The sequence below is a fragment of the Alligator sinensis genome, unplaced genomic scaffold (genome assembly GCF_000455745.1).
Source record: "Alligator sinensis unplaced genomic scaffold, ASM45574v1 scaffold792_1, whole genome shotgun sequence".
NCBI classification, from domain to species: domain Eukaryota; kingdom Metazoa; phylum Chordata; order Crocodylia; family Alligatoridae; genus Alligator; species Alligator sinensis.
Window position 1 is genome coordinate 515596 of NW_005842794.1, and position 26356 is coordinate 541951.

At 47.8% G+C, this 26356-nt stretch overlaps 1 protein-coding gene across 1 annotated transcript in view; it reads left to right on the top strand.

Annotated features, from left to right (window-relative positions):
* FBXO36 (F-box protein 36) overlaps positions 1 to 26356 on the top strand; it is a 97240-nt gene that overhangs the window by 60349 nt on the left and 10535 nt on the right. Inside the window, exon 2 of the mRNA XM_006035068.2 lies at positions 942 to 1050. Coding sequence (XP_006035130.1) covers positions 942 to 1050 — 109 coding nt within the window. The remainder of the gene's footprint in view (positions 1 to 941; positions 1051 to 26356) is intronic.

A 26356-nucleotide genomic window follows, 5' to 3' on the forward strand; every position in this document is an offset into this window, starting at 1 on the left:
ACCAGGTTGGTTTGACAAGACCTGCCCCTAATGAACCCATGCTGGTTGCCCCTGAGCATAACCTCCCCTGCTGGCCCTTCCTGGACATGTGCCATGATAATTCTTTCTAAAAGCTTCCCCAGAACCGAGGTAAGACTCATGGGCCTATATTTTCCTGGGTCCTCCTTCCTCCCTTTTTTGAAGATGGGGACCACGTTGGCCCTTTTCCAGTCCTCCAGCACATCGCCCGAGTGCCATGAGTGCTCGTAGAGCTGTGCCAGAGGTCCCGCAATGACCCCTGCTAGTCCCTTCAGCACTCTGGGGTGGAGATCATCAGGACCTGCGGATTTAAATACATCTAGTCCCTCTAGAAGTTCCCTGACAAGGTCCTCATTAACCCTAGCCCTGGGTGTGCCACCCACAGGGCCCTCGGGGGGGCCAGTGAGGGAGATATCCAGGTCCCTCCTCAGAAATACGGAGGCAAATGTCAGGTGAATGTCAGCTTTACTGTCAGGTGAGATGACCAGATTTCCTAGCATGTCCTGCAGAAGCCCCACATTACTTGGCACCTTCTTTTGCCCCCCTATGTATTTGAAAAAGGACTTGTTGTTGTCCTTGATCTGGGTCAGTAGTCCCAGCTCTATTTCCGCCTTGGCCTTACTGACCACCCCCCTACATTCCCGAGCTACCAAGGTATAGCCCTCTCTTGTGATGGCCCCTCCCTTCCAACGGGTGTATGCCTCCTTTTTTGTTTGGAGACATTCCCGGATGCTTTTGGTGAGCCATGGGGGCCTTTGTGCCCTCTTGCCCCCTTTGATGTTTTGATCCAGTATGACAATTTCTATACTAAGTTTACTTAGTAATGGAATAGTTCTTGCATAACCATAAATTTAAATTTCAATAATGTTATATACGCTATTTGGTTTTCATTAATTTTTGACAAGATCTTTTTTCAATCATAGGTAATTTTCAGATGGTGGAAAATCTCTCTTAGGAGTGAATTTCGTGAATCAAAGCCTGGAGAAATTAAAGAAGCTCATGAGGATTTCTTGGATGACCCATCTCTTCAGAGTAAGTTATTAGAGAAATTTACAAATTTATTACAGCTGATATGGATCTGCAATATAATGATCTGAGAAGGAGACTCAGATCACTCAGAGGCCACATCTGCACATGGTGTGGACGTTTGGTTCCCCAAGGACAACTAGTGGCGGCTCTCCTACTGACCCTGGGGAATGCCTGTGCCACACGCACTCTGGCACATGGCAAGTTAACCTGGGGATAGTAGGGGAGGCTGGGGCCAGCACTGGGTTGGCACCAGTAGCCTTACCTGGGGTCCTGGGGGTCTTCTGGGGCTACAGCGGCAGTGATTCTGCTGCATGGAACCTGGCCAGCAGCCACAGGGCTATTTGCTGGCCCCAGCAGTATAAAAAGCTGCCCTAGCGAGCAGCTCAGGGCTACTTGCCCTCAGGAGCTTCTGAGGCCCGGCCAATTGCTATCTGGGGACACTAGTCCCTTGTGTCAGCTGGACTGGCCTTAACCTAGAGTTGCCTCTGTGCCCTCTACCCATTACAACAGTCTAGCAGTGAGGGCTGCTGCCTGGCTGTGACCTGTTGTCACCTGTGACAGCATCCGTCCCCTTAGATCTGTGGCCCCATGGCTGCACAACTGCCAAACCCAGGCAGGGACTGCATGGCTGGGAGGCTCCATGGAGGTCCAGCCTGATGGCACACAAGGCACATGGAGGCAGGAGCTGGTCTGGCCTGATGATGTACAGCTCCTGCCTGCAGTGCCAGGAGCCCCAGGTGGCAGCAAGAATTGGCTTAGTCCAGACTGAAGGTGCACACCAGTGATCTGGGCTGGTGCTATGTGCCACATGGAGCCCCTGGGTCTCAGGCAGCGCTGCACGCCACTGGGGTCCTCCTCCAACAGCGGGCCATGAGCGCCCTGCTGGCCGACTGCTGGCTGCTGTGGCTGCTACGGGGGTGGGGGAGGCTGTGCACTGTGCAGGGGAATGGGTGGGGTACCTAGCCCCTCCCACACAGTCCCCCCCAGCCCCGCAGTCCCTCCACCCACAGTCTGTCCACCCCAACACAGTCTCCTGCACCTCCACAGTCCCTCCCTCCACCTCCACTTCCCTGCCTACTTGGGACAGAGCCTGGGTCCAGGCCACTGCTGCCAGCCTTGTCCCACTTCTGTTTGCTCCAGCACACTGAGACAGTGTGCTGGAGCAGCAGGGGCATGCAGCAGGCATAGAGATGCTCAGTCCAGGTGCCAGAGCTGCTCTTTGGAGGACCCAGCCTCTGGTTACTTCTGAGCATACTCCAGAAGTGCACCCTGCACCACTTTTTTCCTGCGTGGTTTTTTTTTTTACTAGAATTTCCTGGTATGACGCTTACAGTCCGCACTGCAAATATGTAGCACAGGGAACATTTTTTCGTTCCTAGCATGCTTCCTGTGGCATCTCAAACTGCTTTGAGACACAGCAGCAGGCACATGCTCACTCATCTGGACGTGGCCATAGAGACCAAGATGTACAGGCAGCTTAGTAGCTGTGACATTTTTTATGAGCTGCTGTGTCATGTGTGCATATGGAGAAAGATATTTTAATTAAAGGTGGTGTCTCATGTTTATCATGTTTTTGAATGATAGTTTATAAAGACATAACATTTTCATTTGAACTTCCTAATGCAAGCTGAAAGCAGTTGGTAATATATACCAGCTTCACTGAGGAATTGAAACAAGACTACAGGACAAGTTAATTTAAGTTAAACTTAGTTTAAATAATTTCAACACTTTTTTTGGTTCAGGAATGTCTTGAAGTTGCTATCAGATAGCAGAAAATTAATTCCCAAGAAGTTTTTTAATATATTAAGCTCTGTTGTTGCTGACATTGTTAATCTCTCTATTTGTCAAGCAAAAGTAGTCTTCCAGTATTTCAGCCTGGCAGTGGTGATATCAATTTTTAAAATACCTGAGCTTTCTAGGAAATATTTTGTTAATGAGAGTCAATTTCTACTCTTTCTTTTGTGCCAAAGGTTACTAAAAGCCGAATCCTAGTAGCACTTCCTTGTGATGAATCTGAAAAACGTCATTATTTGGAGTGGGGCTTTGTACATGTCTGCATTACTACAGTGTCCTGTGTATATGTGCTGGCCAGGGTTTTATGTCACTGTATTTACTCTTGTGCCTTTCCGTGGCATTTGATACTATTGTAATGTCACAGTGAGACATCTGCATTGGATTATCTGTCACATTGTTCAAATAGTTTATATCCAAATCAACATATACAGCCTTTCCTCCTTTAGCCCCTGTGTTTTCAATGTGCTAAAAATGTTTGTAGCTTCCCTCAAGAATCTGAGTCTAACTTTTACTGTATTTTCAGACTTTCTCTTAAAAGTACTAGTAGTGCTTCTGAATTTCACTATCACATAGACACTGTTGAAACCCAGAAAAGTCTATCTTTTCTCAACATCAATTTGTTTCTTCCTGCTTGCAAAGAACATCATCTTGAGCAATTGTTTATATGTAATCTTCCTTTGAGGATCATATTAACCATTAATATATTTGGTAACTACTCCAGATCACATCTCCTGCCTCCCCATATAAATGTTCAGATACTTTTATGCCCTTTATCAATCTTTGCTTCAGGAACCATACTGCTGATTCTCTCAGATATTCACAGGGGTCGCATCCAGACAAGCAAGCACTTGCCTTTGGAACACATGCACTCAGGAGCCACGGATGGCGGCAGGAGCTGTCCTGGTCTTGTTTGAAGGTGCACGCCAGCAGGCTGGGCCAGTTCCGTGCCATGTGCAGCCCCTGGGTCTCAGGCGGTGCCACACCACCTCAGGGCTGTGCCTGCAGCAGGCCATGAGCACCTCAATGGCCCGGCCCACAGCCCCCACACACCCCTCACATCCTGGATAGCGAAGGGGGCAGGGGAAGCTCTGTTTTTTCTAGGATAAAAAACCAAAAGTAAATACCTAAGCATATAAAGATATTTAGAATGTATTGTATTATGATGATAGAGGCACTGGTAGGCATCCAAATTGCTTTAAAATTGTAAATATATCAATAAAACATTTCCTGACTGATCTCTCTCTCTTATAATGGTGTTTCATTTTAATCATGGAAGAATATAGATTTTGGGGTATTTTAATGAGAGAATTTGGGATTTTTTATCAGAGAATTTGCAATTTTTAAACAGGGAACATCAGGATTCCTGCTACTGAAGCAAGTGGCAGGACCCAGGCAGAGGAGTCTGCCCAGGGCTGGCACCAGGGACCCAGCTGGAGGGCAAATGAGGTGGCTGACCTTCTGGCCATTTCGGGCCAGGAGGACATGCTTCGACAGTTCAAAGCAGACCACCACAATAAGCACATCTTCCAGGTGATATTTGCTTAGATGGCAGGGTGGGATCACATATAGCATCAATACCACATGCAGGCCAACTGTGCAGCCACAGCCCACTGGCAACTGGCACAGAGGTGCAGGCAGCTCTGCTGCAGTGTCCATGCCACAGCCCAGGTGGCCATTTGGTCCCCATCTAGATCTGGCAGGCATGCAGACATGGGGCTGTAGGTCCAAGGGGCCAGATGCTGTTACAGGTGGCGGCAGCCAGCAGGTCAAAGCCAAGCAGCAGCCCTAGCTGCCAGACTGCTGCAGTGGGTAGAGGGTGCAGGGGCCCTTCCATGTAAGGGCTGCTACAGCAGTCTAGCTGGCACAAGGGGCTAGTGTCCCCAGATACCAACTGGCCAAGCCTCAGAAGCAACTGAGGAGAAGTAGCCCTGAGCTGCTTACCAGGGCAGGTTGTTATATTATATACCGAAGTGCATGTTCAGGCACGTGTGCTGAGGCACAAATCTCCAGCACAAATTTGTGCTGCTACTATTTGAGCTGCTGCAAGTGCACGTGCCTGCATGTGTGTATGCAGCCCGGTTGTTCAAGCATTACCTTTCCAAACATGTAGTGAAATTTATGCCAAAGTTAGGTTCCTATTAAGGCAGTGGCAACATCCCTGTTGACTTCAGTAGAGAGAGGTAGCATCTGATGAAGTAAGCTCCTGCTTACAAAAGCTTATTTAGGTCCAATTTGGTTAGCCTATAAAGTGCAGATTTACCCTGCCTTCTGCCTGGCTTCAGTAGCATTCTAAGTATGGGCTACTGTGTACATACAATGCACTCTTCCAAGTCATTAACTAACTTTATATCTAGTCTTAAGAATTAATTGGCATTTTTTTGTCTTCTTTTAGTTACTGTTTATTTCATGGGCTTTAATGTGTCCCTGAAGATGCATATTATAAAAACGATATTACCAAAACATCATTCCACCAGGGAAACAAGGGGGAAAATGATTTCCATTACAAATAAAATGTTGGGTTCGTCACTATCCAATGAAGGCGTTTCAAGCATCCAGTAGATAGCTTATGAAGTACACATTTAAAAATAAAATGTTAACACTTCCTAAATACTTAAATTTCTGTTATCATTAGTAAAGTCAATGCAGATTAGCAATAGAGATCAATGGCAACCATTCACTTTCATGTTAATAATCACATATAAGTAATAATGTATACAAATGGATCATCTCTATACAGATCCTGTGATTGTGCTACATGGTAATAAACCAAAAATGCCTCTGACATATATCCCTGTGCATCAGCAGGGAAGCAAAATTTAAATTATTATGTATTTGATTCTATAGTTCAGATACAACTGTTCTACTCTTTTGAAGAAAAAAAATATATAAGTAAGCTTATAGTACTTCAAACTGAAACAAACTTGTACTGTAGACAGGATCAAAAAGAGTGCTTCTAGTATGGTACAAAATCTAAGAATAAAATAATTTCATAACATAATGTGGAATGACTATCTCACAATAATTTTCAGTTTTGGAACCTAAGGACATGTGTAGACAAAACAGGAGCCCTAAATTAAAAAACCCAACACTTCAGTTTAGGGCCCTTTAAACCCCAGTGTCGTGCACACACCTGAATTTACCTGCCTCTCTGGCGGTGGGGAGGGGAGGATGAGCTGCTGGTGTGTGGAGCGATCCCTGGGCTCTGGGTGGTGCTTCCCTCCGTGGCAGTGGCAGCTCCCCCCCAAGGCGGTATTCACCTGCAGGCACCTGGCTCAGGCGGTCCCGGGGGGCACTGCAGCCATGAAGGGAAGCACAGAGCTCCTATGCAACTTAGGCAGGCAGGCTCCCAGGGGGGAGTGGGGGGAAGATCAGGCTTGCCATTTGTTTTTTTTTCTTGGGCGGAGCCTGCCTTCCCAGGCTGCTGCCAGGCTGCCTGCATGGGCTTCCTGTAGAGCCCTTGAGCTGCACGGAGCCTGCTGCTTCGCTCCACAGCTGTAGGGAGCAAACTAAAACTCCTCTGAGGAGTCATTTAACGCCCCAAGTCATTTAAGGTGCATTACACCACCGAATTTGCTACAGTGGCTGGAATTACTGCACAATATGCCGCTGATGCATGCAAACACCAACACTATTAAAGCAGTGCAAAAGCATTTAACCCATTCTAAAGTGTCGTGCATACATGCCCCTTATTTTGTCTACACACAGCCTTAAACTGCAGCCTTATAAAACATTCCTCATCTGTCTGCATGGAGACAAGAATGTTTTATTTGACTGCTAAATAAGATAGCATTAATTTCTCATCATAATTATCATGGGGCTCAAGGACAAGGGTAGATTTTGTTCATGGGCTAGTACATTTTCATGTAAAGCTGGTCTATATATTAGTGTACATGGATGATAATATAAGGCTCACATTTTACTTCTTGACATGCCAAGGGGAGGAGAGAATATCTATTTACGTTCCTGGAAGAATGAACAACTGGTGCAAGTCACTAAATATTGTCAGTTGCTCTTAGGCATGAGGATCTTGAGGGGAGCTTGGATTCTTGTCTACCCATATGAATAAGTCACCACCAGCTGCAAAAATAATATGATAGGTACATTATAGAAAGAAAACAAAGACATTTGAAACTTGACACTTGAAACCAGCCACAATAATCTCCATATTAACACATGTATAGCTACATGTAGAAATAAAGTGTTATTTTTATTAAAATTCATTTGTATGGAAATAGACTCATAAAATAGCTTTTTTATAGCCATTCAGCATGAAGGATGTGCATATTGTGGACACTGTTTTTTATTATTATTATTATTATATTTTTATTAAAAGAGTTGGATCATAGTCATCTATCATACAGGGGGATGAAGAACAAAACCCTGAGGTAAGTGGGGAAGCAAGAGACCTGGAGGAAGCAGAAGCTGGAGGGGGCAACAGCGGAGGCTTCATTCTTCCTGAGAAAGTAAGGCAAATTGGCTAGTCACTTCAAGTGCCTGTTCACAAATGCACAGAGCCTGGTAAACAAGCAGGAAGAATTGGAAGTCCTCACACAGTCAAGGAACTATGATGTGATTGGAATAGCAGAGACTTTGTGGGATAGCTTGCATGACTGAAGCACTGTCATGGATGGGTACAAACTGTTCAGAAAGGACAGGCAGGGGAGAAGAGGAGGAGGAGTTGCACTTTATGAAAAAGAGCCATATGATTGCTCAGAGCTCCTGTATGAAACTGGAGATAAGCCTGTTGAAAGTCTCAGGGCTAAGGTTAGAGAGGATAGCAATAAGGCTGATGTTTTGGTGGGTGTCTGCTATAGACTACCAGACAAGGAAGATGAGGTAGATGAGGCTTTCATAGACATTAGGGCTGGAAGGGACCTTGAAGATCATCAAGTCCAACCCCCTCCCCAGGGGCAGGAAGTCAGCTAGGGTCAAAGGACCCCAGCAAGATAAGCATCCAAACGTCTCTTGAATGAGTCCAGAGTAGGTGCCTGCATCACTTCTGGAGGGAATCTATTCCAGGCCTTGGTGTCTCAGATAGTAAAGTTTTTCCTTATGTCCAGCCTAAAACAGTCTTGGAGGAGTTTATGGCCGTTGGTGAACAGATGTTCCCTCAGATCCTGATGCACACCCCTTATGTACTTACAGGCAGCCACCAGGTCATCCCTGAGCCAGTGCTTTTCCAGGATGAAAAGTCCCATGGCTCTCAGCCTCTCTTCATAAGGCCTCAAATAGTTTATATCCAAATCAACATATACAGCCTTTCCTCCTTTAGCCCCTGTGTTTTCAATGTGCTAAAAATGTTTGTAGCTTCCCTCAAGAATCTGAGTCTAACTTTTACTGTATTTTCAGACTTTCTCTTAAAAGTACTAGTAGTGCTTCTGAATTTCACTATCACATAGACACTGTTGAAACCCAGAAAAGTCTATCTTTTCTCAACATCAATTTGTTTCTTCCTGCTTGCAAAGAACATCATCTTGAGCAATTGTTTATATGTAATCTTCCTTTGAGGATCATATTAACCATTAATATATTTGGTAACTACTCCAGATCACATCTCCTGCCTCCCCATATAAATGTTCAGATACTTTTATGCCCTTTATCAATCTTTGCTTCAGGAACCATACTGCTGATTCTCTCAGATATTCACAGGGGTCGCATCCAGACAAGCAAGCACTTGCCTTTGGAACACATGCACTCAGGAGCCACGGATGGCGGCAGGAGCTGTCCTGGTCTTGTTTGAAGGTGCACGCCAGCAGGCTGGGCCAGTTCCGTGCCATGTGCAGCCCCTGGGTCTCAGGCGGTGCCACACCACCTCAGGGCTGTGCCTGCAGCAGGCCATGAGCACCTCAATGGCCCGGCCCACAGCCCCCACACACCCCTCACATCCTGGATAGCGAAGGGGGCAGGGGAAGCTCTGTTTTTTCTAGGATAAAAAACCAAAAGTAAATACCTAAGCATATAAAGATATTTAGAATGTATTGTATTATGATGATAGAGGCACTGGTAGGCATCCAAATTGCTTTAAAATTGTAAATATATCAATAAAACATTTCCTGACTGATCTCTCTCTCTTATAATGGTGTTTCATTTTAATCATGGAAGAATATAGATTTTGGGGTATTTTAATGAGAGAATTTGGGATTTTTTATCAGAGAATTTGCAATTTTTAAACAGGGAACATCAGGATTCCTGCTACTGAAGCAAGTGGCAGGACCCAGGCAGAGGAGTCTGCCCAGGGCTGGCACCAGGGACCCAGCTGGAGGGCAAATGAGGTGGCTGACCTTCTGGCCATTTCGGGCCAGGAGGACATGCTTCGACAGTTCAAAGCAGACCACCACAATAAGCACATCTTCCAGGTGATATTTGCTTAGATGGCAGGGTGGGATCACATATAGCATCAATACCACATGCAGGCCAACTGTGCAGCCACAGCCCACTGGCAACTGGCACAGAGGTGCAGGCAGCTCTGCTGCAGTGTCCATGCCACAGCCCAGGTGGCCATTTGGTCCCCATCTAGATCTGGCAGGCATGCAGACATGGGGCTGTAGGTCCAAGGGGCCAGATGCTGTTACAGGTGGCGGCAGCCAGCAGGTCAAAGCCAAGCAGCAGCCCTAGCTGCCAGACTGCTGCAGTGGGTAGAGGGTGCAGGGGCCCTTCCATGTAAGGGCTGCTACAGCAGTCTAGCTGGCACAAGGGGCTAGTGTCCCCAGATACCAACTGGCCAAGCCTCAGAAGCAACTGAGGAGAAGTAGCCCTGAGCTGCTTACCAGGGCAGGTTGTTATATTATATACCGAAGTGCATGTTCAGGCACGTGTGCTGAGGCACAAATCTCCAGCACAAATTTGTGCTGCTACTATTTGAGCTGCTGCAAGTGCACGTGCCTGCATGTGTGTATGCAGCCCGGTTGTTCAAGCATTACCTTTCCAAACATGTAGTGAAATTTATGCCAAAGTTAGGTTCCTATTAAGGCAGTGGCAACATCCCTGTTGACTTCAGTAGAGAGAGGTAGCATCTGATGAAGTAAGCTCCTGCTTACAAAAGCTTATTTAGGTCCAATTTGGTTAGCCTATAAAGTGCAGATTTACCCTGCCTTCTGCCTGGCTTCAGTAGCATTCTAAGTATGGGCTACTGTGTACATACAATGCACTCTTCCAAGTCATTAACTAACTTTATATCTAGTCTTAAGAATTAATTGGCATTTTTTTGTCTTCTTTTAGTTACTGTTTATTTCATGGGCTTTAATGTGTCCCTGAAGATGCATATTATAAAAACGATATTACCAAAACATCATTCCACCAGGGAAACAAGGGGGAAAATGATTTCCATTACAAATAAAATGTTGGGTTCGTCACTATCCAATGAAGGCGTTTCAAGCATCCAGTAGATAGCTTATGAAGTACACATTTAAAAATAAAATGTTAACACTTCCTAAATACTTAAATTTCTGTTATCATTAGTAAAGTCAATGCAGATTAGCAATAGAGATCAATGGCAACCATTCACTTTCATGTTAATAATCACATATAAGTAATAATGTATACAAATGGATCATCTCTATACAGATCCTGTGATTGTGCTACATGGTAATAAACCAAAAATGCCTCTGACATATATCCCTGTGCATCAGCAGGGAAGCAAAATTTAAATTATTATGTATTTGATTCTATAGTTCAGATACAACTGTTCTACTCTTTTGAAGAAAAAAAATATATAAGTAAGCTTATAGTACTTCAAACTGAAACAAACTTGTACTGTAGACAGGATCAAAAAGAGTGCTTCTAGTATGGTACAAAATCTAAGAATAAAATAATTTCATAACATAATGTGGAATGACTATCTCACAATAATTTTCAGTTTTGGAACCTAAGGACATGTGTAGACAAAACAGGAGCCCTAAATTAAAAAACCCAACACTTCAGTTTAGGGCCCTTTAAACCCCAGTGTCGTGCACACACCTGAATTTACCTGCCTCTCTGGCGGTGGGGAGGGGAGGATGAGCTGCTGGTGTGTGGAGCGATCCCTGGGCTCTGGGTGGTGCTTCCCTCCGTGGCAGTGGCAGCCCCCCCCCAAGGCGGTATTCACCTGCAGGCACCTGGCTCAGGCGGTCCCGGGGGGCACTGCAGCCATGAAGGGAAGCACAGAGCTCCTATGCAACTTAGGCAGGCAGGCTCCCAGGGGGGAGTGGGGGGAAGATCAGGCTTGCCATTTGTTTTTTTTTCTTGGGCGGAGCCTGCCTTCCCAGGCTGCTGCCAGGCTGCCTGCATGGGCTTCCTGTAGAGCCCTTGAGCTGCACGGAGCCTGCTGCTTCGCTCCACAGCTGTAGGGAGCAAACTAAAACTCCTCTGAGGAGTCATTTAACGCCCCAAGTCATTTAAGGTGCATTACACCACCGAATTTGCTACAGTGGCTGGAATTACTGCACAATATGCCGCTGATGCATGCAAACACCAACACTATTAAAGCAGTGCAAAAGCATTTAACCCATTCTAAAGTGTCGTGCATACATGCCCCTTATTTTGTCTACACACAGCCTTAAACTGCAGCCTTATAAAACATTCCTCATCTGTCTGCATGGAGACAAGAATGTTTTATTTGACTGCTAAATAAGATAGCATTAATTTCTCATCATAATTATCATGGGGCTCAAGGACAAGGGTAGATTTTGTTCATGGGCTAGTACATTTTCATGTAAAGCTGGTCTATATATTAGTGTACATGGATGATAATATAAGGCTCACATTTTACTTCTTGACATGCCAAGGGGAGGAGAGAATATCTATTTACGTTCCTGGAAGAATGAACAACTGGTGCAAGTCACTAAATATTGTCAGTTGCTCTTAGGCATGAGGATCTTGAGGGGAGCTTGGATTCTTGTCTACCCATATGAATAAGTCACCACCAGCTGCAAAAATAATATGATAGGTACATTATAGAAAGAAAACAAAGACATTTGAAACTTGACACTTGAAACCAGCCACAATAATCTCCATATTAACACATGTATAGCTACATGTAGAAATAAAGTGTTATTTTTATTAAAATTCATTTGTATGGAAATAGACTCATAAAATAGCTTTTTTATAGCCATTCAGCATGAAGGATGTGCATATTGTGGACACTGTTTTTTATTATTATTATTATTATATTTTTATTAAAAGAGTTGGATCATAGTCATCTATCATACAGGGGGATGAAGAACAAAACCCTGAGGTAAGTGGGGAAGCAAGAGACCTGGAGGAAGCAGAAGCTGGAGGGGGCAACAGCGGAGGCTTCATTCTTCCTGAGAAAGTAAGGCAAATTGGCTAGTCACTTCAAGTGCCTGTTCACAAATGCACAGAGCCTGGTAAACAAGCAGGAAGAATTGGAAGTCCTCACACAGTCAAGGAACTATGATGTGATTGGAATAGCAGAGACTTTGTGGGATAGCTTGCATGACTGAAGCACTGTCATGGATGGGTACAAACTGTTCAGAAAGGACAGGCAGGGGAGAAGAGGAGGAGGAGTTGCACTTTATGAAAAAGAGCCATATGATTGCTCAGAGCTCCTGTATGAAACTGGAGATAAGCCTGTTGAAAGTCTCAGGGCTAAGGTTAGAGAGGATAGCAATAAGGCTGATGTTTTGGTGGGTGTCTGCTATAGACTACCAGACAAGGAAGATGAGGTAGATGAGGCTTTCATAGACATTAGGGCTGGAAGGGACCTTGAAGATCATCAAGTCCAACCCCCTCCCCAGGGGCAGGAAGTCAGCTAGGGTCAAAGGACCCCAGCAAGATAAGCATCCAAACGTCTCTTGAATGAGTCCAGAGTAGGTGCCTGCATCACTTCTGGAGGGAATCTATTCCAGGCCTTGGTGTCTCAGATAGTAAAGTTTTTCCTTATGTCCAGCCTAAAACAGTCTTGGAGGAGTTTATGGCCGTTGGTGAACAGATGTTCCCTCAGATCCTGATGCACACCCCTTATGTACTTACAGGCAGCCACCAGGTCATCCCTGAGCCAGTGCTTTTCCAGGATGAAAAGTCCCATGGCTCTCAGCCTCTCTTCATAAGGCCTGTTCTCTTGCCCTCTGATCATGCCCATGGCTCTCCTCTGGACTCTCTCAAGCTTCTTGACATCCTTCTTGAATTGTGGAGCCCAGAATTGGATGCAGTACTCCAACTGCGGTCTCACCAAGGCCGAGTGCAGCGGGAGGATGACATCCTGAGGTTTACTTGAGATGCATCTATGGATGCAAGCCAGAGTTCTGTTTGCTTTGCCAGCTGCAAAATCATATTGGTGGGCTCATGTTCATCTTGTGGTCAATCATGACCCCCAAGTCTCTTTCAGCCCCTTACGTGCTTATAGGCAGCTAGCGAGCATAGTACAGCTGAGTCTGTAAGTGTGCTGTGGGTTCCCCCCCCTCCCCCGAGGTGGAGTACCTAGCATTTTGTCAATCTCTTCTCCCTTGTCCAGGCGATATGTCACCTGGTCATAGAAGGAGATGAGATTGGCCAGGCAAGACCTACCCGTGACAAACCCATGCTGGCTGTCCCTCAGGAAGTTGCCATCAGCCAGCTTATCAACAAGGATCTCTTTGATAATTTTCTCCAGAATCTTACTGGGGATTGAGGTCAAGCTGATTGGCCTGTAATTCCCGGGATCTATTTTCCGCCTTTTCTTGAAGATGGGTACCACATTGCCCTTCTTCCAGTCTTCAGGTACTTCACCTGAGCACCACGAGTTTTTGAATATTTTTGCCAATGGTTGGGCTATGACACCTGGTAGCTCCTTGAGTACTCTAGGGTGTAATCTGTCAGGACCAGCTGACTTGAAGATGTGCAACCTCTCAAGGTGTTCCTTTACAAGGTCTACACTGATGCTGGGTATAAATACACCCTCACCCTGGCCGCCCTGCATTATGCTAGGCAGGGTGGTCCCTTTGGGCTGATGAAAGACCGACACAAAATTCCCATTGAGCAGGCTGGCTTTTTCCTGGGTGTCAGTTATCAGTTGTCCCATTTGGTTCCGCAGGGGTCCAGTGTTACCCTTGCTTACCTACATATCTGAAAAAGGACTTTTTATTATCCTTGATATGTAAAGCCAAATGCAGTTCAGTTGCAGCCTTGGCTTTTCTGATCCGCTCCCTGCAAGCACGGACCAGTGCTGAGTACTCCTCCTTGGTGGTTATTCCAGCCTTCCATCTTTATAAGTCTCTCTTTTTAGGTGAAGGAGGTCCTCAAGTTCCCTGCTTGCTGTGCCCTTTTGCTACCCTTCCTCCAAGATGGGATGGGCAACCCTTGTGCTGTCAGGATTTCTCCCTTGAGGAGCAACCACTCCTCTTGGGCTCCTCTTCCTGTCGGGTCATGGTCCTTTAGGGCCTCAGCAACAAGCCTCCTGAGCTTGTCAAAGTCAGCTTTCCTAAAGTTGAGGACTTCTGCATTGCTGACTGACTTGCCAGCTTTGTAATGGATAGTAAAGGTGATCAGCTCGTGGTCACTATCACCCAGCTTTCCACTGATTCCTAGATCACTGACTAAATCATCCCCTTTGGCCAGTACCAAGTCCAGCAATGCTTTACCTCTTGTCAGTTCATAGATTTCTTGAGTCAGGTAGAGCTCATCCACACATATGAGGAAGCTTTGTGACCAATTGGACTTGGCCAAGTGCTCTTCGCATTAGATGTCCAGGTAGTTAAAGTGTCCCATGGCAACTATGCACCGAAAGCATGCAGCCTCAGTGAGTTCCCTGGCAAATTTCTGGTCTAGCTCTTGTTTCTGGATAGGAGGTCTGTGGTAAACTCCTACCACAATGTCCCCTGTGCCACATTCCCCATGTATTTTAACTCAGAGGGATTCCAGTTAGCCTCCCTGGGTACCAATGTCAATTTGCAGGGATGTGTAGCTTTCCTTGACATAGAGAGCTACACCCCCACCCCTTTTATCTGCACGATCTCTCCTGTACAGGGTATAGCCATCTATACCTGTGCCCCAGTAATAGGTGGAGTCCCACCAGGTCTCCGTTATCCCTATGAGATTGTAGTCTTTCTTGCTTAACAAGAGGACCAGTTCCTCCTGTTTGTTCCCCAAGCTCCTGGCATTGGTGTACAGACATGTACGTGTCCCATTGGAAGCCCTAGGCTTCCTTGCACTCCCGAGCAGACACCATTCCAGGGCTGGGGTAGATGTGGATTCCCTTGGGTGCCCTAACCTGCTGGTTATGCAGTAGTTGCCTAGTGGGCTTGCATTGGCGGTTATCCACCCATCCCCTGGCGGGCTTAGTTTAAAGCCCAGTCATGGAGGTCAGCCAGTCTGGCTGAAAAGAGCCTCCTCCCCAGCGGAATGACAACTAGCAGAAGTTTCCAAATCACAGGCCCTGGTTCTCACGAGGGACTTCAACCACCATGACATCTGCTGGGAGGGCAATACAACAGTGCACAGGCAATCCAGGAAGTTTTTGGAGGGTGTTGGAGACACCTTCCTGATGCAAGTGTTGGAGAGACCAACTAGGGGCCATGCTCTTCTTGACTGTGACAGGGGGCCATCCTGAGGTCAGTAATAATGTTGGCCGGCCCACCTGTCTAAAGCAGTCCACCCACCTAACTCAACTGCCACACCTTTGATGTAACTTAATTGATGTTTATAGGCAGGAGGCTGCCCATTTAATGGCCTGATGCCAAGAGCATGATATACAGCTCCAACCACCCTTTTCCTGTGTCCCATGCCTCTCAGATGGCATCCAAATTACTCCTAGCTCCCCCAGCCCCATTGCTGAGCTGCACTCAGCCTCTGACCCAAACTTGGCCTCAGGTACCCAGAGACTTACCTTGACCACATGCCCCCCTCACTTGGGCCTCAACTCCTGCCCCCTCACACTGTCAAGCTACTGGGGTTGGCCTATGCACAGTCCTTCAGGCCCCTCACACAAACCCTACTCTATGCAGCCCCTGCACAGCCCATCAGGCCCCCCATATGAGCCCTACTCTATGTGGCCTACCATTCAGCTCTTCCCTCACATGTCTCCCTACTGAGATCATGACACCACCCTTTCACTGGGGCTTCTGGGCCCTACAGCCCCTAGACCTCAGGCATCTGCTGAAATACCTGGGCCTTGAACCTGTCCTTTCTACAGGGTCACTCACCACATTGTGGGGGATGAGGATATAAGGTGTCCCATAGTCACCTTTCTCTAGGAAAGCAACTGGTGGGGCATTTCCTGGGGACCACCCTGCCACAGGCAGCCTTACTACACCATCCTGCCCCAGCAGGTCATTCCCCAGGATCAGAAACTTCCTCCAGCCCCATAGTTCCTACCCCGAACCTCCAGGTGTTCTGGGAGCATCAGCTCCAGCTGGGAGATGTTCCTTCAGCTCCCTGTAGCAACTGTCAGCTCTGCTGCTCAGGGCCTGTTCTTATTCTCCACAAGCCAGGCCATCCTCCAATCAGGCAGCCTCCTGATGGCCATGTGACCTCTGATTGGCAATGCAGTCACCCACAGGCTGCTCTGCTGCCTGCTCAAGTCCTTAAAGTGGCAGGTACCAAAGGTGCCCTGGCACATTGGCCCACTGCTCACAAACAAGGGAGAATTAGTGGGGAATATAGAAGTGGTGAGCAAATTGGGCAGCAGTGACCATGATATGATTTTGTTCAGGATCCTGACAAAAGGAAGAAAGAGAGAAACAGAGTATGGACCCTGGACTTCAGAAAAGCAGACTTTAACTCCCTCAGGGAACTGATGGGCAGGATCCCTTGGGAGGCCAGTCTGAGGAAGAAAAGAGTCCAGGGGAAGTGGTTGTATTTTAAAGAAACCTTACTGAGGTTGCAGAAACAAACCATCCCAATGTGCAGGAAGAATAGCAAATGTGACAAGTGACCAGCTTGGCTTAGCAGACAACTCTTTGGTGAGCTTAAACACAAAAAGGAAGCCTATAAGAAGTGGAAGCTTGGACAAACAACTTGGAAGGAGTATAAGAATATTGCTCAGGCATGCAGGGATGAAGTAAGGAAGGCCAAAGTACATTTAGAGTTGCAGCTAGCAAGGGATGTGAAGGGTAACAAGAAGGGTTTCCATAAGTATGTCAGCAACAAGAGGAAGGTCAGGGAAAGTGTGGGTCCCTTATTGAATTGGGGAGGCAACCTAGTCACAGATGATGAGGAAAAGGCTGAAGTACTTAATGCCTTTTTTATCTCGCTTTTTACTGGCAAGGTCAGCTCCCAGACTACTGCATCAGACAGCACAGTTTGGGGAGAAGATAAGTAGCCCTCAATGGTGAAAGAACAGGTTAGGGACTATTTAGAAGAGCTGGACGTGTACAAGTCCATGGGGCCAGATTCAATGTATCCAAGGGTGTTGAGGGAGTTGGCTGATGTGATTACAGAGCTGCTGGCCATTGAGGACTCATGGCAATCATGGGAAGTCCTGGACAATAGGAAAAGGGCAAATATAGTGCCCATGTTTAAGAAAGGGAAGAAGGAGGATTTGGGGAACTACAAACCAGTCAGCTTCACCTCAGTTCCTGGAAAAAGCATGGAGCAGGTCCTCAAGGGATCCATTTCTAAGCACTTGGAAGAGAAAAAAGTGATCAGGAAGAATCAGCATGGATTCACCAAGGACAAGTCATGCCTGACCAACCTGATTGCCTTTTATGACAAGATAACTGACTCTGTGGATGCAGGGAAAACAGTGGACATGCTATACCTTGACTTTAGCAAGGCTTTTGATACCATTTCCCACAGCATACTTGCAAGCAAGCTAAGGAATATGGGTTGGATGAATGGACTGCAAGGTGGCTGGCTCTTTGGGCTCGTCAGGTAGTAATCAATTGTTCAATATCTAGTTGGCAGCCAGTGTCAAGTGGAGTGCCTCAGGGGTCAGTCCGGGGCCAGTTTTGTTCAATATCTTTATTAACAATCTGGAAGATGAGATGGATTGCACCCTCAGCAAGTTCTTAGGTGACACCAAGCTGTGGGGAATAGTAAATTATGCTAGGACTAGTAGCTAGAGCTAGGATTCAGAGTGACCTAGACAAATTGGAGGATTAGGACAAAAGAAATCTCATGAGGTTCAACAAGGACAAGTGCAAAGTCCTGCACTTAGGACAGAAGAATCCCATGCACCACTACAGCCTGAAGACTCATTGGCTTAGCATCAGCTCTTCAAAAAAGGACTTGGAGGTTACAGTGGACAGTAAGATGGATATTAGTCAGCAGTGTGCCCTTGTTGCTCTGGATAAGTTGGAGAGACTCTAGCTGAGGGCAACAAAAATGGTTTGGGGGTCTGGGGCACATGACTTACAAGGAAAGACTGAAGGAACTGGGCTTACTGAGTCTGCAGAAGAGAAGATGGAGGAGGGATTTCATAGCAGCCTTTCACTTCCTAAAGGGAGGTTCCAAAGAGGATGGAGCTAGACTGTCCTTAGTGGTGACAGATGACAGAACAAGGACTAATGGTCTCAAGTTACAGCAAGGGATGTTTAGGTTGGATATTAGAAAAAAACTCTCTCACTAGGAGGGTGGTGAAGCACTGGAACAGGTTACTTAGAGAGGTGGTGGAATCTCCATCCTTGGAGGTTTTTAAAGCCCAGCTTGACAAAGCCCTGGCTGAAATGATGTACTTGGGGATTGTTGTATTTAGAAACCAAATTTCTAAACCTAATGCTTTAAGAATTGATACAACACTCAGTTGATTAATAACAGAAAGGCTTGCTTTAATAACTACCAACAAGCTATAAAACTCAATGACAGAAAAAAGACTCTTTCTCAGTATTCAATAAATGAGCTATATTACCACACAGTCCTCATATTAGCTGCAGGAGATTCTTTATTCATGCAGGCCAGAAGCTGGTTCATTCTTCAGCTTTTTCAAACTCTAGATCCATTGCCTTAGTCCAGCTGGGAGCAGGTTGCAGGCTCTCTTTTCCCTCTGAAAAAGATGCCCACTTTTTGCTGGCAACTCTTTCCTTCTTATACTTGTTCAATTATGTAGCTTCAAAGCATTCCTTCATGATAGTTGGTTAATCAAAGTCTGAACAAAGCAGGGAAGAACGGAATTAACATTTTACAATTGTATCCTGTTTTGTGTGTTTGTTTTGCTTCTGCAAGGTTTTCATTAGTTTGGAATCAAATGGGATGGGTATTGATTGAATGAGGTACCGTTAGGAAGTTGATCACAGTATACACTACTATCTTTCGGTGGTTACTTTAACAATGGGGCTGCATCAAATGGCTTATGGAGATATTTAACAGACGTTGAATGCCTGTTTTGAGAGATATGTCTTGATTAAGAGAAGGTGTTACAAGTTATTTTGGGTACCTGGGATACATTTATTAGACCAAAGTAGGTCTGTTAAAGTGTAAAGTGAGGTAATAAAGATCAGAGGCTATTAGATATGATAGGTATGAGTTTGAGGCAAATAGACTGGTTTAGCTAATAAACATTTAGAGATTGACGCCTATTTTGAGAAATATGCCTTTATTAGTGAATGCAAATGTGTATCAGTGAGGATCAGAGGCCACTGGGTGTGAGGTAGGTAGGTTAGATCAGTGTTTCTCAATCCATGGGTCATAACCCAAAAGTGGGTCACAAGAATATATGAAAGGGTCACAAACAAACTAAAAATGGATCAACAGGTTTTAAAAATGGATTCTCCTTTTAAAGGAGAAAAACATGGGAAACTGTGGCAGAATTCCAGCCTGCAAGGGACAGCTTGGGGGCCCCCCCTTGCCCTACACGCTGGAGGACTGGGGCCTGCGAGCAGCAGATCCAGAGTGAGGGGCACTGGGTCGAGACTGGCCATCAATGTTTACAAATGGATCCTGGTACAAAAAAGCTTGAGAACCACTGGGTTAGATGCAGTCACATAGGCCAATTTAGCATAATAAGCATTGGGTACATTTGCAATTAACACAGGAGGTGTAACACAGGAGATGAGATCAATTTGGGATTGCTTTCTTTCACGTGGTCCCAGCAACAAACTCGCATTTTTGTACAGAATGTATTGTTTTAGCAATTTAACAATTTAAATTTCATGTGTGGGTCTGGCCAAGCTTTTACAGCTATCAGGGATGGTCCTGCTTTGAGCACGAGGTTAGACTAGGTGACTTCCTGAGGTCCCTGCCAACCCTAATTTTCTATGATTCTATGAAACTAAATTACATTGATCCACCTGTTGGCTACAAATGTCCAACTCGGGATCCTTAAAATTCTAGTTTATTAGGCAGATTGAAACACTGTAATGAGTTAAATCATAAACCTTGGGGCTGGTCCCCACACACACACACACATGCACACACATACACACACACAGTAGCAAGCTACAGAGTCAGGTATACCTATCCTACAAGCGCTGGAGTCTGCCATCAATGGCCAGTTGAGGCTTCTTTCAGCGTGGTGTTATCCTCCAGAAGGGGGTCGCCAGCTGGTCCTTCTGGCTGGACAGGTCTGGTCAAGTTGGAGATCAAGAGGGCACCACTGAGGGTCACTTTTCACTGCCTTTTATCTGTCCTTGGCAGACTTTGGTGACTCCCCAGTTTTCAGGTTTGCCCAATCCAGGGGTCATTGACCCTCGTGGGACTTCCCCCCTCTCGGTGGCTACTGGATGGCATTTGTCGGCCCCAGGGGTCATCCGCATGAACGTGAAGTTTTGGAAGTCTGTTGATGAATTTTGAATAGGGCTCTGGGAGTGGTCGATCTGGAGATATTCAGCCCAAAAGTTGGTCCCCGGTGTTGATTAACTCAGGCCAGGGCTTCTAGCCCTCGATCAGTGATGTTTAGAGATTTCCCGGTTGTTACATTGTCTTCTATTGAGTTCTTCCGTTGGTTGATCTGCAGTGTCCCAGGTGTTAATTGTTGTCTGCTACCATGTTACATATTCATTCACTGATTCACTCACTCTTTCAGGGGCCAGCCTGATACAGGGAAGGACAGTTTGATTCCTGCCCTTGTTAACATTGTTACAATGTATAACTTACTTATGAAACTAAATACATTCAGTTGAAAGATGAAAGGTGAGGAGTATAAAATATAAGCTACCAATGCCATGGCGCACAAATAGATAAAAATACCAAACTACAAGGGGAGATACAAAATGCGCACACACAAATTTTAAAACACAATTCCTTATCTTAAAGTGAAAGAGAGAGGAAGGAAGAAAAGGTAGAAAAAGAGAAACATATCCAAAGAGGGGAGAGCAAATGCAGGCAAGAGGAAAAGGGAGCTTTCTGCTACACACCAGCATTTTTGGGTATGTTTTTACAACATAAACTAAGAGACTGAGTCCTAAAAAAATTGTGGTAGGGAGTATCCTGCAACATTTCCCACAATCTAAGGAGCTAAAGAAGAAACTAGAGAAATATCCATCAGGAATGATTAACGTACAATTGATCCTGTGCTGGGCTTAGGGGACAGAGTAGATAAGCATTCAGAGTACCTCCAAGTCCAACTTTCTATGATTCTGTGATTTTAACTTACATTATAAAACAGAGCCCCAGCAATATTAATATTATATTAAAAATATAGTCTTGTGACACTCTAGCTGAAGGAGACTAATAAGCAACTGCCCAACAGTGTATTCAGAAAGTATTTGTGAAAGAGGAATTTCCAACTATCCTCTCTGCTTTTGGGGTCTCTCTTGCATCTGAAAGTTCTACATATTGTTCTAAAAATCTGTCTTTAAATATGTTGATATTAGACTATGTAAGAAGTAATTACTATTAAGAAATTACTCTTTTACCTGCATCTCACAACCTGTTGTCATGAAGATCATGGTATTCAGTCTCAAGAAGCACACAGGAGACAAAGGCAGGAAATAAAGCTGCCTGGACATAAAGAATCTTTCCTGGAAGACATAACAATGACTATGAACTAAAGAACAAATACAAAGCTTGCTTCTTTGGCCTTGTCTTATATTTTTAAGACAGTTTCTGGCACCATGGGATACTTTACATTTATAATCTAAATCTGTGAGAAGACAATTGGTCATTTTTGCTGGGTTGTACATAATATTTAAGAGCTAAGATACTATGGTGATGAGTATGGTATAAAAATACAAATAGCAGATAATCAGAATTCTAGTGATTGGATCTACAAATCTGCTTTGCACTGTTGCAAAAAGTAGCAGCACAGATTTGTGCTGCTACTATTTTTGCTGCTGCAAGAGCATGCCCCTGCATGTGGGGTTGAGCCCAATAGACACATGCAGGCACGTGTGCTTACAGAAATTCAAATAGCAGCAGCACAAATTTGTGCTGGAAATTTGTGCCTCAGCACATGTGCCTGAGCATGCACTTTGGTGTGGGTCAAGTTGTGCCACTTGGAGCAAACTAACCCTGCCCAGCTCCTCCCAGATCTGCAGCCAAGGGGAGCTAGAGGCTGAGGCCAACACCTGTGCTGGTCCCAGCTGTATAAAAAGCTGCCCTGGTGAGCAGCTCAGGACTACTTGCCCTCAGGAGGTTCTGGGAGGCAGTTGGCCACACCCCCTCCTGCTCCTGCTCCTGCTCCTGCCCCTGCCCCTGCTGTTGCCACCCCGCCATGAGGGAGATCCTCTGCTGCACGCCGCTGCCCCCCGAGTGGGGCCCACCACATCCCACCACACTACACCGCACCCCAGCTTCTGCACTCCTGTTCTGGCCTGCTGCCAAGCCACAGTCGGGGGACAGCCCGGGGAGAGGGCCTGCATTACCTAAAGGACCCTCCCCCACCACCACTATTAGTACCAAAGTGTACCTTGCCTGCCCTAGCTACCTCAGACAAACCACCCCCACCTTCATCTTCACCTGGAAAACACCTGGGGTGTCTGACCTGGACGGCTGCTACCACCACTGCCGCTGCTGCTGCCACTGCTACTGCTGCCTGTGCTGCCACTACCCCCCTTCCCCCCCAGCTCAGGAGAGGGGGGTATTCCCCACTGCACTGCCTTGCACTGCCCTGCACCACACCTGCACTGGATTACTTCCTTAATGGTCTATTTGCTCCTGCACTCCCTCACAGCTGCCTCACTGCATCTGATTCTGTGCTTTGTTTTCTGCCTGCTGCTGAGTGCCTGGATGGAGGCCTGAGGGGCTCCTGGACTGGGCTTCAGCAAATGAAGCCCCTCCACTGCTCCAACCATCTTTTACATCTGCCTCAGCAGCCTCCCCTGTGTGTTTTGCCTTTGTGTGGTAAGTCCTATAGTCCACTCCTTGTGTCCTGTTGTTCGTTGTGTGGCTGAGTAAGCCAGCTCAAGTCTCCCCAGCCCTTCTGTGTGTGTGTCCCCTCCCCCACCTTCCTTGAGCATAGCCCGCCCAGTTTCCAGGGGGGCTGTAGCTCAGTGAGCTTCACCTCACCACCCCCACCCCACCCCCAGCCCTAGCCTGCCTCTATTGGATTCATTAGCCCTTCTGTGGTTTTTTGTTTTCTTTTTTTGGTTTCCCTCTCCCTTATGTGATGCAATGGCAGAGCAGAAGCCTTCAGGGGGGACAGACACCCCCACAGAACTTCCTGCAGCCCCCATTCTGGGGGCAGATTCCAGCCAGCCCCCTGAGAGGGTGCATGTCTCTACAACTCCCACCCCAGGGGCAGAGTCCAACCAACCCCCTCCCCCCGAGGGATAGACAAGCCCGGCCTGTAATCCCCACTGCTAGGGCAAACAAGACTCCAGTGGGGGTGGAGGGCAGAGAGTCTCCCCCAGCTAGCTCCTCCCCTCCCCCCCCTGGAGGGGATCCCAAGCCCTTCAGGGGCCCATCAGGGACCCAGGGCAAGGACAATGGGAAGAGCTCCACTTCAGCCTCCACTACAGCTGGGAGTGGGAAGGGCAAGGGTCCCGACCCCTGGCCTAGACCACTAGCATCTAAGGGGACCAGGTGTGCAACACCAGCCAGCACACCCACTCAGTCTGGCCCTGGCCCTAGCTCTGGCCCCACCAAGGTGGCCACCCAGCAAGGGCACTGCAGCTATGCACAGGTGGCTGTGGGGTGACCCTCAAGTGGTGGGACCCCCTTTCTGCCACTCACCTGCAGGCACGGGGTGAAGTGCCAGCTACCTGAGCAGGAGGACCTGCACTTTGAGACTTGGGTGCCGGCCCTGGCATGAGTGGTGGGGGCCCCGAAGTTCATGGCGGCCTCCTGCTTTCATGGCACGGGGGCCTTTTCCTTTCCTCAGAGGCTGCTGCACAAAAGGCAATGGAGAAGGGGCTCATGGTGGAGAGCAAATACATCCCCCCTTGAGCCCCTAGAAGAGCTGGGGACCCGGGTGGTCCTCAGCTCCATCCCACCCTATATTCCCAACTGGGCCCTACTCCCCCAGCCCCAAACCCAGGGGAGGGTAATTTCTCCAGTGGTGGCCCTCCTGCTGGGGTGCCAAGACCCCAGCCTCTGCCACATGCATTTTTTCCACTGCCAGGTCATGATCCAGCTGGTGGCGGGAGCATGGCTGGAGGCTGAGGGTGCCTTGTGATTCCTTTTCAGGAGGCCCTGGTGAGGGTGTTTTATACACTGGGAGACCTGCGATGCTTCCAGTGCCATGCCCTGGGGCACTTGCATCACGAGTGTCCCATGAACCCGGCAGGGAAGGCATCCATGGGTCCCACTAGCAAGAGGGGCACCCCTGCCACCAGCACCCCAATGACACTCCACCCACAACACCCAGCTCCCCCGCGACCCCACCCCCCAACCAAGTTTGGCAGAGTCCCAGGAAAAAATGCAGCAGCCAAAGGGAGAGAAGGAGCAGGGCACGCCCACCCCTAGCCATGCCCCTGCTACAATTTCCTCACCCCCCCAACCCCTACCCTCTCCAGCTGGAGCTTGTCCACCCAAGGACCACTCCATGGCTAAGTGGGTGCAGGTTCCCTCCAAGCACAAAGCCAAGTGGAAGGCCCAGGCGCAGCTGGAGCCCTCTGAGGTGGAAAACCAGCACCTCCCAGGACCAGCACATGCGGGGTAAGGATGACCCAGCTTCCAGGGGCCTCCCCAGCTGCGGCCGACACCCCACCCCTGGGAAGGATGAAACAGATAATGCCGGTGGAGGAGGCCTTGGGGCTGCTGGCCGGTCCCAAGCAGGAGCCCATGGAGGAGACCCCCCCACTCTGCAAGCCAGGGCCTGCCCCCCAAGACCATGGATGCTGAGGCTTTGGCTGACCCAATGGTAGGTCAGGTAGTAGAGCTATCCCCCTCCAATGACCTGGGGGAGATGGGGCCCCTGGGACTCACCCCGTAAGTCCTGATGGGGCATATACTCTGAGGTGGGCACTGATGCTACCCCAGTGCCTGACGGGTCTCCTCCCCCCGCCTCCCAGAATAACCTTTCTACCAACCCGCCCTGTGATCCCACCCCAGAGGGGGTCGAGGTAGGGTCCCCTGACCGACAGACTGATCTTGTCAGGGACCCCACACAGACCCCCAGGGTTCCAGCTCTGCCCTGCCATCATGTGAGGTAGTCCTACCCCCACCTTCACCCCCACCCCTCTCCCAAGGGGCTGCAGAGCTCTCCCTATCCCAGCCCAAGTCAGAGGTGTTAGTGGACTGGGGGGTTCAGACAGTGCCAAGGAGCCCACTGAGCCCCAGAATGAGGAAGAGGATGCTTGAGAACCAGCAGGCTCTGTGGAACCTGCAGACCTCTCAGTCCAAGTAGTCCCCAAGGGTGAGCTACTTGCATTCCTTGACCATGACTTCACCCGGCAGTTAATCAGCAAGGTGCAGCTCACCTTGGACTGCTGAGGAGTCCTCAACACTGCAAGGGCACTGGTGGGGGAAGGCAGGGGCCCCAAGTGCTGCAAGTCTCGAATCTATAGGTAGGCCCGCAGTTTCATAGATGCCCTCTAAACCTATGGAAGGGCTGCAGAAGCCGGGAACCCCACATCAGGTGTTGTGACACACAAGGCCCCTGATTAATTATCTGAACCACCCTTTAGCCATGAGATCATAACCCTCAATGTCTACAGCTGCAGGAAGGGTCTCTAGAGATGCCAGGTGCTCTCCTTCCTTCGAGAGGGAGGGTAACCTGTGGTATTCTTGCAGGAGACCTTGACAACTCTGGCCAACAAGTCTAGCTGGCAGCTGGAGTGAAGAGACAAGGTCTTTTTTAGTCAACTCTCAGTCACCTCTTGCAGGGTGACCAGCCTGTTCTCCCCAGGCCTGCAGCTGGAGGTTCTCCACGACGTTCAGGTGGCACCAAGCCACCTGCTGCACCTCCAGGTCCGAGTGTAGGGGCTGGTCCTGAACTTTCTGAACATGTACACCCCTGTGAAGGACGCGGAGTTGGCGGACTTCTTCCGCCAAGCAGCCACTTACATCAGCACCCTCAACCCTTGCAAGCGCCTGGTCCTCAGCGGGGACTTTGATATCAACCCAGATGCATGGGACCGATCAAGCAGGAAGCAGAGCCAGGCATGCTTGGGGAGATCCTGACGGAGTACTCCCTACTGGACATCTGGCACATCTGTCACCCTGATGGCCCCCCCACCTTCATCTGGAGGGGGCCATCAGGGCATGCCACTCCCAGTTGGACTACTGACCCAACCAACCCATCCCTGGGGAGTTCCCCTTGTTGTGCCAGAGGTCCTTGTTGACC